The following is a 15,944-nucleotide window of genomic DNA, read 5'->3' on the forward strand; positions in this document are numbered from 1 at the left end:
AGCGATATTCGCCGTAGCCAACGCGCCAAGGACCATACATCTTTCGCAAAACCTTCTTTCGACTACTCGCAACGTCGACTCATCAGATGTTGTCATCGTCCAAGCCTCTGCTCGATATAGAGTGACGGGATGATGAGTGACTTATAGCATTTGGTCTTTGTTTGTCGAGAGAGAACTATACTTCTCAATTGCCTAATGCTGGTTCAAGGATAAACGAAATTATCCACGACTTCGAAGTTATGACTGTTAACAGTGACGTGGGAGCCAAGTAGCGAGTGCGACGACTGTTTGTTTGATGACAGTAGAATTTCGTCTTGTCATAGTAGGGAGTCGCCTTGTTTGAAACCTCTTACCTCGGAGAGGTACTCCCCGACTTCTGGTACTGCTTACCGTCAGTTTACACTGCTGTATTAATTTTGCGGGGATACAAAGTTCAGACATAGTAGCATAAAGGCAGCTCCTTTTCGTGCTGTGAAAAGCAGCTTTGAAATCGACGAAGAGGTGGAGTGTCGATTCTCTTTTCACGGTCACTAAAGTAGGCTATTAGCTAAATACCGTGTACATAACGGCAACCTCTTTAAAATCCTATATCCACTATCCAAAACTATTTATTTAATGTTTCATGATGGTATGGACTCTTTCGGAAGGATGTTTCACAAACCAATCCAAAAAAGGATCCCAAAAGTATTTCATAAGAAAGACAGTTTTTTTTTCAGTGTAATCTAATTAGACCAATTGGCGTTTTATTTAATTTTCAATAATATCTTAGCGTTTAGTAAACGTTTTTAAAACTATGTATCGTATATATGTATGTTTATGTATGTATGTATATGGAGATAAATGCAACTGCGAATTCGTGCGACAGAAACTGGAAGAATTTAAGAATGAATATCATAAAATTTATACTTCTCTAAAAATAACATTTAACATATTAAAAGGCACGGACTCGTACCATCTTATAACAGTACTAAATATAACGTGAAGTACGCACTAAAATATCTGATTAAAATTTCCTTTAAAATTCGCCGAAATGAAACCAAGTTAAATATACTTATAAATATCTACTATATATGTATGTGTATGTATGTGCTTCTTTCGATTTCTTTACTAAAAGAAACATTTAATAAATTAAATGCACTAAGTAGAATTGAGGCCGATTTGCGCGTTCCTACACCCAAAGTACAGCGGACGCCTCCTCATTGGAGAGCGTGGAGAAACGCTGATACTTGTTGGCGTTGCGATAACTAGTTTTCGATGTTGTGTCCCAACGGTGTTGCATGTCGTGTGTAGCTTGCAGTGGTACGCCCAGCACATTGCCGGGATGATTGGCTTTCAAGGTCGAATTACGGCTATCGCACGCGTATTCGCGCGGCTCGACATCACACAGCCCAGCAACGGTCGCAGCGTTGCCATTGCCCAAGCTGGTTGAGTCCAATTTGACGCTGGCCAACGATAAGCGATTCGGTGTGGATGTGCCGTTCGAAATCATTGTGGAGCACAGCGGTAAACCGATATCCTGAAATGAGCTAATCGAACTGAAGCCACTCTCGTCTTCGGTGGCTGAGCTGAGCGGATGTTGGTGCTGTTTGAATGACGACAGCGCAATCGGATGGAAGGGATGATGTAGTGTGACATCTTCGTCCGTTTCCACCTTGCCCGATGAAGTCGAAGCTGCCGAAGAGGATGAGGTGGACACCGCAGACGAATTGGAGGTGGTGGAATGTACAGAGCTATCAGTGGAACTACGCAACGATAGGCGCGAGTCGCGTATGTTGTTGGCGCGCAGGAAGAGCATATCCGCAGTGGCGTTGGCAAGCGAGTTGGTGGCGGCGGCTGGGACGTTGCGACTGTTGTGCTTGTCCGCAGCAGCTGTGGCATTCATTTTGTTGCTCGCATTGTTTTGAGCAGGTGTAATGAGTGTTGTCGGTATGTTGGTCGGTATTGTTGTGGGTTTCGCCACTTTCGTATGCAGTGCATTGTTGCACGCGGACGCGGCGTTACGGTGTTGCGTTAAATCCGGTTGACGTGTAGATGTGTTGAGTAGATTGTGTATGGTGCGCGACAGACGAAAAGCTTCCTGGTTGAGTTTTTCCTCAAGATCATCAGCGGCGGCCTGAGCTTTGGACTCGGCATACTTTTTGGGTGAACGGCGCCTGTGTTAGCGGGCGGGAGGGAGGTAAGTAAATGCAATAATTAATAATAATTACTCGTTTATATAATATCTTTAGTGTGAGCATACCAGGTAAAGTCCTTGAATGTTGTGTATGTATTGTTGTTGGTTGTGTTAATGGCATCATAACTCCGCTTATCTGCTGCTGCTGTGGCCAGACTGCTATGCTTCATGTTGGCGCCACCTGATTTTGTGGCGTTGCCATTGTGTATGGCCGATTGCTTGAGGTCTACGATCAGGTTGCTGGTGCTGCGCGTGCGCAAACACGCAGAAGATGTGCTTATTGATTTATCTCCAAAGACAGCAACACCGCTGGCGCTTTGTTCATGACCTTCGCCGGCGCTGTTGCCATCGTAGACTTGGTAGAGACTCTTGGAACGGGATATCTGTTGCTGTTGTTGTAATTGGCGTTGTTGTTGTTTTTGCGTTTGATAACGATCAAGGAAACGTGCGATCTCTTCGATGACAGCACGATACATCTCATTACTTGTTTCCACCTGCGGAAGAGACACAGAGGAAATGTAATTCGTTAGCAAAAAGACAAAATTGTCTCTAAAATTTTTTGTTTTTGTTGTTACTATAGTCACTTTGCAATATTTAAATAGCTTGTGAAACTTATGTAAATAATAATAAATGACATGCCATTTGGCCTCTGACAAAGATTTCTCAGTTCAAACTACACATTATATCGTCCTATTCAAAAAATGCCAGAAGTTTGGACGATAGCTGCTATTTCCAGGACTGGCTCAAGACAATTTTACCGCCCCTTTTAAGCCTATGTATATATATTTCGTTAACAAACTGTTTAGGGTATCAATATGTAAAGAAAATTAGCCGCGCCTACATTCTTGCGCTTTAGATAATAACATAACTTGCCCGTATGGAAGGGCACCCCGACTATTTCTAATCAGTTCAGAAAGTTGAACCCAGCAGATGATCATGTGGTGTGACGGTATTAAAAGCTTATGACCTAGAGTCTTTTCTTTCAATAACGACTATTAATGCTAGGTCAGGTTATGTTAGATTAGTCTGGTACGCCAATAAGCCACGCATAGACAAGTTTTGGTCCTTTGCGATACCAGATGGAGTTCAGTTGCTAGGTCCGAGAGAAGTAGTCATCCTTTAGCAATTTTAATAGACTCTGCGGCTACAATATCGATATCACCTCCAGTGTATCATACCGTGAGGACCCCAGATGCTTATAGCGTAGTCTTGTCAATGGTGACTAGTGCACAATAGATGCTCCATTATTTCCCTGGTGCCCTGCTCTAGAAATTTCCTATAGTATTCTCCATCTTATCACAGTTATCAGTTATTATTCCCATCATGTTCCTGCAGTCTCTTCTATCGAGTGCCTATAGAAATTCTATGTACTTCCGATCTATCGTTTTGCACATGACTTTTGCAGTTTTGCACACAGGTAGATCGTTCCATCGGGTTTTGATTTTCTTTACCATGCTTCTGCCGAGTTCGTTCCCAATGTCGATGACGTTTTCAGAAATTAGCCGTACACCATTCTTGGCAGTTTCGTCCACTATTTGATTACCCTCGATGCCTTTATGACCTGGCACCCAGTAGAAGTGAAGTTGCTTACTTCTGGCAATTACACTGCTGCCCTGCTTGCCAAGACACTTCTGGCATTCTGGCGACATGCGTTACGAGGTTACTACTTTGATTGTTGATTGGCTGTCTAAGTAGGTGTTGACTCTGGAATTGCCTGTAAGTGCATAAGAGACCAGCTCCGCGGCTTTCGCATTAGCAAAGACCTTAGTGGCCCGGCAATTTAAAAGGTTGGCTTATGCCTAACTCTGGACAGTATATTCTCGCACCAACTAGATGTTTAGAGTGTTGCGCGTAGCTAACATACCTTTACGCCAGGCATATTTTTCTATGTTTACTTTGAACAGTTGAAGAGTGGGGTTGATGTAGTCGGTGGTTGTCCAACTGCCAATACCTACCGAGCTATGCCCGAAGCTAAATGTAATTTCTCCTGCAGCCAGTAGTGTAGTCTTTTTGTCGATTTTTCTGTTAATGCTAAGGTACGAAGAAGCTTTCAGCGAAATTTCAAATATCAAAACTGCCGATGCAAAACAAAAGGATCGCAACAAACTAGTCTACTAAGTGGGACCAATTTTTTGACAGGAAAGGCATTTTGACAGCTAAATTGATAGCTCATAGAAGATATTTCGAGAATCTCTTGTTTATCCTTGAAGCTTGAATCTTGAAATGAATATTGGAAACCCATTTTGCTCTTGTCAAATACTTTCCTGAATCCGAATTATATCTCCTGACATCATTGGAGTTCAGGAACTCGATTAATTCTTACATATACTTAATTATCTGAAGAAAAAATTTTTGTAATGGTTCGGAAAATGACCAAAGTCCTTCTCAGCCTAACCTTACTTCATCTTTCCACAAACAACACAATGGAAAACTTATATTTCCACCTATATAAATCTTCGCATGACATATTGATTTAAGCAATCTATAAATTTCCATTTTTTCCGAAAAGTTATTAGCTTCTAATATTATCTCGCAATTTTTTAAGGCAGCAGCTGCAACTGCTTATGAAAATGACTTAATTTACTGGCAAAAATGTCCATTAATTACGGATATTGCTTACATAACGTTCCAAAGATTTGTCTAATTGCCAACAGTGATACGTGAACAAAACAAAAATAATGTGAAGTGACAAAAATACTCAGCTCCGTTGCATGGCTATGCTGTTTAATTTTGAAAAGAGGTTTCGGAGCTTCGCTCTGTGGTAGCTGGAGTTTAAACCAAAGTGACACTAGGGTGAGGCAGTCATAGAAAAGATCAACACTAAGCATTCCTCTCTTATTCTCCGGACAGGTCAAAAATTGTCACATTTTTCAAAACACTCAAGGGTTCCTAGGGTTCGCCTTCTTCTTTTTATCAAGATTCAAGAGAACTAAAGTATTATGGTTGGAAATTAACTCTTTCTAGCAAATCGGATTCAATATCCATATGAATAGCTCTATATTGATATTGTTCTGGTAAAGTTTGATGATTTGAAGTGCTCCGAGCGCGTGAGCGAGACTCATAAGAGTACTATTTGAAGGCTAAATAAAAAAGAATGCGAAAGAGAGAGTAGTCTCGAGTACGAGGACGAGTATTATTTGGGTCACCTTATTTCAAAACGCATTTCGTGAAGTCAAATTCATTTTATTATATTTTGCATGGATTAAGGGATCGTCTCAGTTTTTCGAGAAATCGATTTTTTTGTTGCTTTATCGGAAAGTATATTCAAATTATTACTGTCGCTACAGCGTTTCTTGTAGAAAGGGAACATAGCGACTCCAATCTTAAAACGCGTTTTTCTCAGAATGGTGTTTTTCGAAACGGTTTCCACTCTCAAAGAAAGAGTTTTGAAGATATCTAGTTCCAATTTGGAGAGAATATTTTTAATATCATTCGCTATCGCGCTATGTTAGCTTTTTGAGTGGTTTTTGTTAATCTTCCTGTTGTTTTCTACGAAAAACTATCGAAATAAAAAACAATAAACGATACTTTTAGTTCAAACCACCGCTCTCACACTGAGACGATCCCTTAAAGCATAATATGACAATATTGCCAATTGGTGGAAAGTAATTTCAAAGAAAGTAGCCATTTAAAAATATTCTATGAGTTCGTGAGATGAATCTTGCTTTAAGATGGATGAAACGAGAGTAAGCAACAATAGGCCTTCAAAAAGAGAAGTACAAAACGCTTTACAGTGATTACTTAGTCCGATGTCTTTGGGAGAAATTTATAAGAAGGGAAATCAGCCACAAAAGACCAAAAACCTTTCACTATGACAAGGCAATTCTGCCTCTTTCTCGCGCTCTATACAGGGCACTGCAGGCTTGCAGGAAGCACTTGTCCAAAATGGGCACAATCTCTTGCGCAAACTGCCGGTTTTGCGACATGGAACAGGAAACACCTGATTTCAGATTGGCCAGCAATTTGTGGAAGCAGGCTCAAGGTCCTAGGTTCCATCTACGTGAACAGGCATCACCTCAGTCGAGCCCAGCAGGCTCCTGGAATTGTTCAGAATGTAGGACTATATATGATATAGAAGAGAACACAATAGACCATAGGTCGCAGTGCAAAGCCTCAATTTCTTATCTATCTATCTATCTATCTATGTATCTCTCTATGATCAGGCAAGTTCAAGCTCTTTCGCTTAAAGCAAAGTTTTTTTGATTATTCATCATATAGACATCGAATAGATGGTTAATACAATAAATACTCGACTTTTCAAATTGTTTGGATAGAATTATATGTTTAGTAGATATATCAAAACTGTCTTGAGGTTTTTGAAAATTATATTTAACCTCATAAGGAAAATGCTGCTTAAGAGCAGAACTTCTGGAACTATATAATTGAACTAAGAGACGATTTTATATTATAGTATGAATACTATTAAAACACCAGCATACAAATCTTTCGGTCATTTATGAGTAACCCTAATGCTCATTACCAAACTCATATTACCGTGAATACTTGCCAAAATAACTAAACTAATGAACTGCTAGTCAATACAAGGCGCAACAAAAAAACGACAACAACAATACAAAACACAAAAATTAAACAAAATTGCAGAGGTTGAGGAGGAAACACTTGGTGACCACCCGTTGACTCAATGACTCGGTGGTTATGCACTTTGTGGGTTGCTGGGTGTCAGTTATTGGCTGCCAGCTGTTGGCAGTTAGACTAAACATTATTGTTGTTATTATTGGTTGTTTGCTGCTTGGCAAAACGAAAAACGCAATTTTCGGAATAATTGCATTTGGTAGTTACATATATATACATATATATATGAGTACATTCATAACTAAATATAAAAGTTCGGTTGCACTGCGTATGAGGTGTGGTTCAGCCATTACAGCAGCCGGAATTTGGCAAATGAACGCAAAAATGGGCCAGGCCGACTGTTTTCGGCCAAGAGAACCTTAAGCAAAAGAAATTTTAGATAAGTTAAACAAGCAAATAAATATTTGCGAAATTGTTGGAAAACTGCAAGCTGGCGATAACATAAAATCGAAAATCTTAAATTTTAAATCTTAAATAGGAAAAAAATTGCTATAATTCAAGTCAACAATATGTTTGCGGCCACAAAACTATGAAAAGACTGTAAACATGTTTTCAGAACAGTTCGTATTCCAGCTTATAAGATTGCTGGGATATAGTGAGCTCCGCCAATATTAATATAGTCAGCGAGGGAAGTCCCGATTTGTACGACCTTTAAGTTTAGAAGATAGAAAAGCTGAGCTGAGCTGAGCTGATCTCATGGACTATTTTTCAATCTGTTATTCTGGGACTTCTTAACAGGTGATGGATGGACGATACTCTGGAAAATATCAATTTTTTCTAGGTTAGGTTAGGAGGCCGATCTTACCAGGGATCTCATTTGAACCACAAGATCCTCTAACAAGATCTCAGTAATCAGAGGTACGAGCTGCCAGTGGATTCGGTTTGAGCTCATATCAATATCAGAAGTTAATTTTAATAGAGATCATTAATAGTAGCTGTGGCGGAAAAATTTTGATCACGTGAAAAGCTCCGGCGAATACCGCAGTTGACGAAACGATGAATTGCATGAGGTATACAGCGACATTGACATAGCCCAGCGAATTAAGATACAGCGGCTACGTTGGCTAGGTCATGTCATCCGAATGGATGAAAATACTCCAGCACCGAAAGAATTCGACGCATTACTCGCCTGGGGAAGCAGAGGAAGAGAGGAAGACCTCCAAATGGCGTCAAACAGCGAAAAGGAAGAACGACTGACGCGCTGTCAAAAACTTGTAGATCCGTCTATTTCTCAACATCAAAGGGTGTTCAGTACAAAAATGCATGAGGTGTAATATGTGTTCTGAAAGAGAATCGTGAATCGTGAGGAAAAAATTATATACTTTTTGGTTATAAAGTCTGTAAGCTCTTATATTTGCCGGCGTCCTATAGGAGGCAGGTAGTTGTAAAACAAAGCGAAGCTTGAAAATTTCTTTATTTCAAAATAATTTCAAGAACAAAGTTAAAAAAAGTTGAGTTTAATTCGGAATTTCCAGCAGGTGATCTTTTTCTTGCATTGTATGTTAAAGCAACGAAACTGCACCAGCTTGTTTGGCATTTTATTAAAGTCCTAGTCCTCCACAGAGTTGGTGTGTGAGTGAGCATTTGGCTTAACCTAAGTAGCTACATATATACACCCACACGTCAGAGTTACTTTTAAATTTTCACTTTTTGTGCAAGTCAGATATTTGGGTTAATTTCGTTGGCTTGTAATTTGGCTTACTGTAGCAATTTACACATAATGGCTGTGGGAGAAGTTAGACGGTACGTTTTAGTACGAGAGTGTGATTAGGAGTTTGGCTACGACATTAAATTGGCTGACTCATTGGCACCTGTTTGTTGGTTGGCAAATATTTTCAAGTGAAATCAACAATGTTTTGCTTGTCTGCAAGTGCAAGTTAATTGTGGGTACCTGCAAATCAAGCGGGTTTTAGTAGAATGTATGATTTCTAAGAAATGGTTAAAAATTAATTTTATTTTAAGTATACCTAGTCACAACGTTTTCCTATCTTTTTGGCAAAGTTCGTATACCATTACAGTAAAACTGTTCATCTTGTGATGCTGTTCGAGAACCAAGTCAATTTTCGACATTGTCATGTGAGTGAAACTGCTTTGGAGTCAGACCATGTGCCATCACACGGAACAAATAATATTTGGACAGTGCAATATTTGGGGGATATAGCGGGTGAGCGGGTTATAGCCGAGTTTACAACAGACATTCCTTCTTTTCGCTATCTGACGCCAATTGGAGATTCCAAGTATAGTCAGATCCTTCACCACCTGGTCCTTCCAACGGAGTGGAGGTCTTCCTCTTCCTCTGCTTCCCCCGGTGGGTACTGCGTCGAATACTATCAGAGCTGGGGTGTTTTCTTCCATTCGGACGACATGACCTAACCAGCGTAGCTCGCTTTAGCTTAACTACATATATCAATGCCGTCTTATATCTAGATGCCAATGCGCAAAAGACCATAAATCTTCTGTAGAACCTTTCTCTCGTAAACTCGTAACGTCGACTCATCAGATGTTCTCATCGTCCATGCCTCTACACTATATAGCATTACGGAGATAATGAGTGATTTGTAGAGTTTGGTTTTTGTTCGTCGAGAGAGGACTTTACTTCTCAATTGCCTACTCAGTCCGAAGTACCACTTGTTGGCAAGTGTTATTCTGCGTTGAATTTCAAGAAATTATCTACGATTTCGAAGTTATGACTGTCAACAGTGACATGGGAACCAAGTCGCGAGTGGGACGACTGTTTGTTTGATGACTGGAGATATTTCGGCCTGCACTCCTTCAAAGAGTACTCCAAAGACCGACTTGCCTAATTTAACCTTTATTTGTCTGGCGCTATTATTTTATATATATATAATATATATATATATATATATATATATATATTTATATGTAATAAGAACTCCATATAAACATTTATAATATTTCTGGCTTATGTAAGCAATAGGAAGCGTTTTGATCGCCACCACATAAGTAATCCAAACAATAAACATCATTAAAATGATTTGTGGTGGTTTGATTTCATTTCTTCATTTCTGGATCAGTATAAAGACGCCTAACAAACTCGACCACAAAAAGTTCAATGGAAATCTTGAAAAACTGTGTTTTTAGTTGCCAGACAGGTGCTTGTACCCATAATATTTTAGAGGCGAACAAAAAGCGAGTGGTAAAATGTGGCAGACGAAAGCGAAGAGCGACGAACGAGTGAATGTGGCACATAATAGTTTGATTAATATACATACGAGTTTTTAGATACAGGTATATGTATGTATATAAGTATAAATTTCCCAACACTTGCCGCTCTATTAAAAAATATGAAATTGAAAAAAGAGGCAAAATGAAACCAAATGGCTATCAAAAGAAAAAGTGTAACATGGAACCAAAGCATCACGTTCGCTGATAAAAGTGAGCAAAAGTAGATGACAGATAAAATGAATTAATGGCACAGCCTACAAGCGACCGCTTGACCGACTGACTGGCTGACTATTAGTCGACCAAACACATTTGTTCGTCGATTTTCATTAGCATTTTATGATCCGCGGTCATTAAAGTCTGCCGCGTGTGTGTGGAAAATATGACAGAAAGTGATTTTTGAGTTCAATTTTTAACTTCGTCTGCATGTGTGTGAATGTGTGTGGCAGACGAGAAGAAATAACTGCGATTGGAGATAAGAGAGAAATTTAGAATGCCGACGCATAGGCATATCTGTGTGGGTATGTAGAGCTATTTTTAACTCATAAGCAATCAAATTTTTTTCAAGCTTTCATTGAAAAGGCAGTAAATTGAAGGATTAAAACGCAGAGCACGTGCTGGCAGTAATGATTTAGCTAACAGAAATGTGTGTGATGAGATTGCGGGCATATTTAGTTTATAATGTTCGTCCGGTTTGCTGTCAATTTTTTTTGACAAAAATCTTGGATTGAGAGATATTTAGTATTTACTGAGTACCAATTTCCTTAAATCCGAAGAGTATACTTTCTCACTAACTCAAATATAAGGGTTGCACAATGTATTCAATGAAGGTCGTGAAGTAATTGACTCCCCTTATGGGAGTCGTCCATCACCCTCTGGTAATGACGATATCATCAAAAAAGTTAAAGAACAGTGTTTGAAAGCTGTCGGATTGGCATCACAGAGATAGCAGAGGATATAAAGAGGTCTTATGGAACGATTCAATACGCTTTGGTAAATGTTTTCGGTAAGATGCATGTCAATACTCGACTCACGTTAAAGGACCTGAATATTTTGCAAAATCCACCTAGAATCAAGTTCTTAAAAGAGCCTTAACAACGTTGCTGACATTCATCAGCTGTTAACGAGACTGTAGACTCAGCTGTAAATGAGCCGAAACCGGAAAAACCCAAAATTCTCTGAAGGCCATACTAAGGCTTAAACAAGACTAAGAAATTATGATAAATCGCTGTTATGCCAGTATTGACTCAAAGGGAACATTTTGAAAATGATAATAAAGACTTGTATTAAACTACCTTAAAATGTTTTTTTTTCTGTCCGGGTCAAAATTGATCAGACAGTGATTTTAGTACTATAATTGACTAAAAATAAGCCTTTTGAGGATGATAATAAAGATTTATATAAAACTACGTTAAAATTTTTTTTGTCAGTCCGGGTCAAATTTGATCAAATGGTAATTTCAGTACCATCATTGAAGTAAGTGCTGTAAATTATAATATTTATGAGCCGAATGTTTAAGATATTTATTGACGCCTTTATATACCGCAAGAGCATATTTTTTGAATTTGGGAAAGATAAAATAGTCGTTGGGGTCATATCTAGTAAATACCGTGGGTGAGACACTAGCTCATAGCGTATTTTCATCAACCTGTCAGTTATTACAAGCTATTCCGGTGTAAAGGCTAGTTTTTCTACAAAAATGAACACGGCTGGCTCTTATATTGTATTTCGGGTTCAATTAACAACAGCTGAGCCATTTTGGTGCACTGGTGTAGATCTTTTTATTATTGCTACCACGTTTCACCTTCTCGTTCAAACCATTTTGTGGTTTTAATAAAGCTACTAATGTCCGATATACCTTTTGTAGGCATCCATTCAAGGTTTGGTGCTTGATTTATTCCAAGTGTTCTGTGTCGGATCTGCGATAGGGCTGGGAATTCACAGAGAAAGTGGAAAATTGTTTCTTTATTCCCTACTAGTTCGCAGCCTCGAAAGATGTTGTTGAAGAGCATACCCATTTTGGACGCATGTTCTCCAACAGAACAACAATCCATAGTTCTTACTATTGATTCTGATACAAATTCTAGTGGTATCAGTGCCGACCATCAAAATAATTTCCACTACGATAATGACAGTGATTAAATAGCATTCAACGGTTTTTTCAAAAAATCTACCTATTTTCTATTTTTTCTCTTTTATATATGGTTTTTGTTTTGTATTTTTTATTTTGTTTTGAATGAATAAATCATAAGTCTGATTTTTGAAACTTATTGTAATGTTTTTGAATATTTTTTTGCGCATTTATTTTGTTATACGCGATATTTTTTATATTCGGAACCAATTCGTCAGTTAATATTGGAAAACAAACCATTTATACGCGATTTTTTTTTACGTGATTAGTGGCAGAACCAATAATCGCGTAAAAAAAGGACTGAGTGTATATTGATATTTTTCAATGCGTATAACAAGCTAACTTCTCTTTTGCAGAGACAGGTGACAATTATCTCATAGGTTCCGCTATCTCCAAAGCGCTAATTGCAGCTGCTGCTGAGTATAGTATTAACGGACATTTATTTCCAAAGCCAACAACTCACTTATGTTTATATTTGTTCCACACATTTCTCTTCCTGCTAGGGAATTATGTATAAATAGACAACACAATGCCTTAAGCTTAAATAAGGTCACAGTAGTACTAATATTTCCTTAAAGAACATGTTCGAAATAAATTTCAAGGCTGTTAGCCAGTGCTTCTCTTCTTTTGAAAACTTAAATGTAGACTACCAGCTTGATGGAGTGATGTTAGTGAAAAACAAAAGCAAATTACCAAACTTCAAAGTCCACGAAAGGCTCAAACAAAGCGTCCTCTAAGTGAGTTGTGCTGCTTAAGTGCCTTCTGATGCCCAGCAAAACAACGCAACAAATAATTAGAAGGCGTCATTTCCTTACTTCTACGGGAAGCGCGGCATATTACATAACTTCGTACACGCATTTCATTGTTATTTACTTTCATAGAACAAATGATTGCCACCGCTTTGTGCTGCCGTGTGGTGAACCTTTTGTCCAAGCGGTTGATTGATGTTATTCAAACGCATTTATAGATTTACCATGGCGCGATGTTTGTACTCAACATATATCCACTTATATAAGTATATTTATGTGTGAACGCCACAATTATCATTAAAAAGCATGAGAACGGAAATAATAATTTGAACAGAACTTTTTACACGCGGCAATTGGTTGTCTTATATAACTTAAGAATTGAGTTGTACGCGCACACTGTGGCGGTTTCAATTATACAATATTGGTATTAGTGATACTCTCGTAACTGTGTATATTTATAAGCGATATCTGGGAAGTTATTATAATTGCGCAAATTACTCCTGGGGCTTGTGTGAAATCAATCAATTAATGTAATTTGTTGGAATACGTGCTTAGGGAATGTGAATGATCGAGTTGCTCGCTTAAGTCTTTTGATTTTTAGCGACTTAAGCACTTTACGATGAAAACTTTAAGACTTTACGATGAAAAATACTGACCCTTAAAAAGAATATTTATGTGTTGAGTGCTTATTGATACATTTTGAAAAACACAGTTGACTAATTTATAAAGTATATTACAAATATTTTTAAGTATGATAATCTGTATGTATGTACAGGTAGCAACTGAGTACAATATACTATCAGAATAACAAATTATAATTGAAACTAGAAATATATGTATATGATGCTATTAGGATTTTTCCAGAACACTTTTATTTTGTGCGCTGGCTATTGGATCCGCTACGTAAAAACCGCCAAAAAAAAGAAATCAACAGCCTCGGATGAGAGGGGGGTCTCTGATGACAACCACGGCAAACGCATTAAGGATTACGATGTAAGGGCATGTACCTGGAATGTCTGGTGTCTTAATTGGGAAGGTGCCGCTGCCCAGCTGGTTGATGTCTTCGTAAGAGTAAAGATTGTCATCACCATCGTTCTAGAAGTGCGATGGATGGAACAAGGACTGAGATGAATAGGTCCTTATGTCATTTATTACAGTGGGTCACATAAAGGAGCGGAAATTCGGTATGGGATTCATGATACGAGAGTTACTCCGTCGCGGATGAACGTCTAGCCACAATCCGCATCAAAGCAAAGTTCTTCAACATATCGCTGATTTGCGTCCACGCAAATTGACAGTGTGGCTTCAGGCTTGGAAAATCAACAACTGGCCAGATATTCACCAAATCTTAGAAAAGACCCGTGAAAAAAGGATCGACACACGCCACCTTCTCGTCGATTTAAAAGCTGATTTTGACAGTATGAAAAGGAGCTGCCTTTATGCTGGAAAACTTATACGTCTGAGTAAATTGATGTTGAGCCATACCAAAAGCTCCGTCAGGATCAGACAAGGCGACTCACTATCGTGCGACTTCTTCAATCTGCTGCTGGAGAAAATAGTTCGAGCTGCAGAGCTTAATCGAGCAGGTACAATTTTCTATAAGAGTGTACAGCTGTTGGCGTATGCCGATATCATTGGCCTCGACAACGGCGTCGTTAGTTCTGCTTTCTACAGACTGGATAAGGAAGCGAAGCAAGTACATAGTAGTAAACGAGCGCAAGACGAAATACCGCCTGTCATCAAACAAACAGTCGTCGACGTTACGATTTGGCTCCCACGTCACTATTGACAGTCGAAGTCGTAGATAATTTCGTCTATCTTGAGACCAGCATTAACACCAACAACAACATCAGCCTCGAAATCCAACGCAGAATATCTCTTACCAACAGGTGCTACTTTGGACTAAGTAGGCAATTGCGAAGTAGAGTCCTCTCTCGACGAAAAAGGATCAAATTCTACAAGTCACTCATCATCCCCGTCCTGCTACATGAGCAGAGACATGGACGATGACAACATCTGATATGTCGCCGTTACGAGTTTTCGGAAGTTAAGTGGTCCTTTGGGCATTGGTAACGGCGAATACCGCATTCGATGGAACGATGAGCTGTACGAGTTATACGATGACATTGACAGAGTTCTGTGAATTAAGAGAGACCTGGTCAGGTCATGCCGTTCGAATGAATGAATACACTCCAGCTCGGCACTTTTCGACGCAGTATCCGCCGGGGGAAGCAGAGGAAGAGGAAGAACTCACCTCCGTTGGAGAGATCAGGTGGAGAAGGACCTAGCTGCACATGGTATCTCGAATTGGCTACAATTGAGAAAAGAAAAAACGACTGAGGCGCTGTTGTTAACTCGGCGGTACCTACGTCAGTACAGAAGAAGAAGAAGAAGCAGAAGGTTAAACCGATTTTATTCATTTTGAACATAATTGTATATTATTATCAGAAAAATACTTTCTATGAATTCCTGTAATATGTCCCACAGAGTGGCTGATTTATTCGGAGAAAAGTCAGCCATTGCCACTTGGGTACACATTTTCGGTAGCTGGGGTCTAAACCTATTAGAGGTAAAGACCGTGCCAATTTTTTTTTAATTTCAAATCACTCTTCCTTGTTTTTAGCAGAAAAAAGTACACAATTATCACTGTGAGGCATCAAGTCGTCATTGCAACCAAATTTCCGAATTCAATTGAGTTACAACTATTTTATGTAAACAAGCTTACCTGCTTCAATTGCCATTGTAGTGTGTCCACTTGATTTTGCAACAACACCACCTGCACATTGGCCGTGTTGTCGCTGTGTGCCTTAAAGGCGGGCAGGCGCTGTTCGATGCAGGCGGCGGGTGTGGTGCGCGCGGCAACTGGCGGCTTTGCGCCAGCTGCATAATGAGCCGTTAGCGTTGAACGTGTGGCAGCCACAGGTGGTTTCGATATGGCGGCGGCATTACCACCATCGTCGACATTGTTAATGTCATCTTCATCCTCAACAGCGAACATGAGATTGTCATCCTGCAAAAACAAGAAGGGAAACGAAATAAAATGAAATAAGTTTTATTTGTTTTTGTTTTAGTAAAAAACGTGCAATGTGTGAAAAGCCTGCCAGTGGCATGCAAA

The 15,944-nt window shown here is 39.2% G+C and overlaps 1 protein-coding gene across 1 annotated transcript in view; it reads right to left on the reverse strand.

Moving 5' to 3' along the window:
• Positions 1-1,003: 1,003 nt before the first annotated feature.
• The window catches only part of LOC126761102 (probable WRKY transcription factor protein 1), a 99,172-nt gene continuing 84,231 nt past the window's right edge, over positions 1,004-15,944 (reverse strand). Inside the window, exons 2-4 of the mRNA XM_050477047.1 lie at positions 15,555-15,839; positions 2,240-2,667; positions 1,004-2,153 (exon numbers count right to left, since the gene is read on the reverse strand). Coding sequence (XP_050333004.1) covers positions 1,169-2,153; positions 2,240-2,667; positions 15,555-15,839 — 1,698 coding nt within the window. The 3' untranslated portion in view covers positions 1,004-1,168. The remainder of the gene's footprint in view (positions 2,154-2,239; positions 2,668-15,554; positions 15,840-15,944) is intronic.

The sequence above is a fragment of the Bactrocera neohumeralis genome, chromosome 6 (genome assembly GCF_024586455.1).
Source record: "Bactrocera neohumeralis isolate Rockhampton chromosome 6, APGP_CSIRO_Bneo_wtdbg2-racon-allhic-juicebox.fasta_v2, whole genome shotgun sequence".
Taxonomy (NCBI): domain Eukaryota; kingdom Metazoa; phylum Arthropoda; class Insecta; order Diptera; family Tephritidae; genus Bactrocera; species Bactrocera neohumeralis.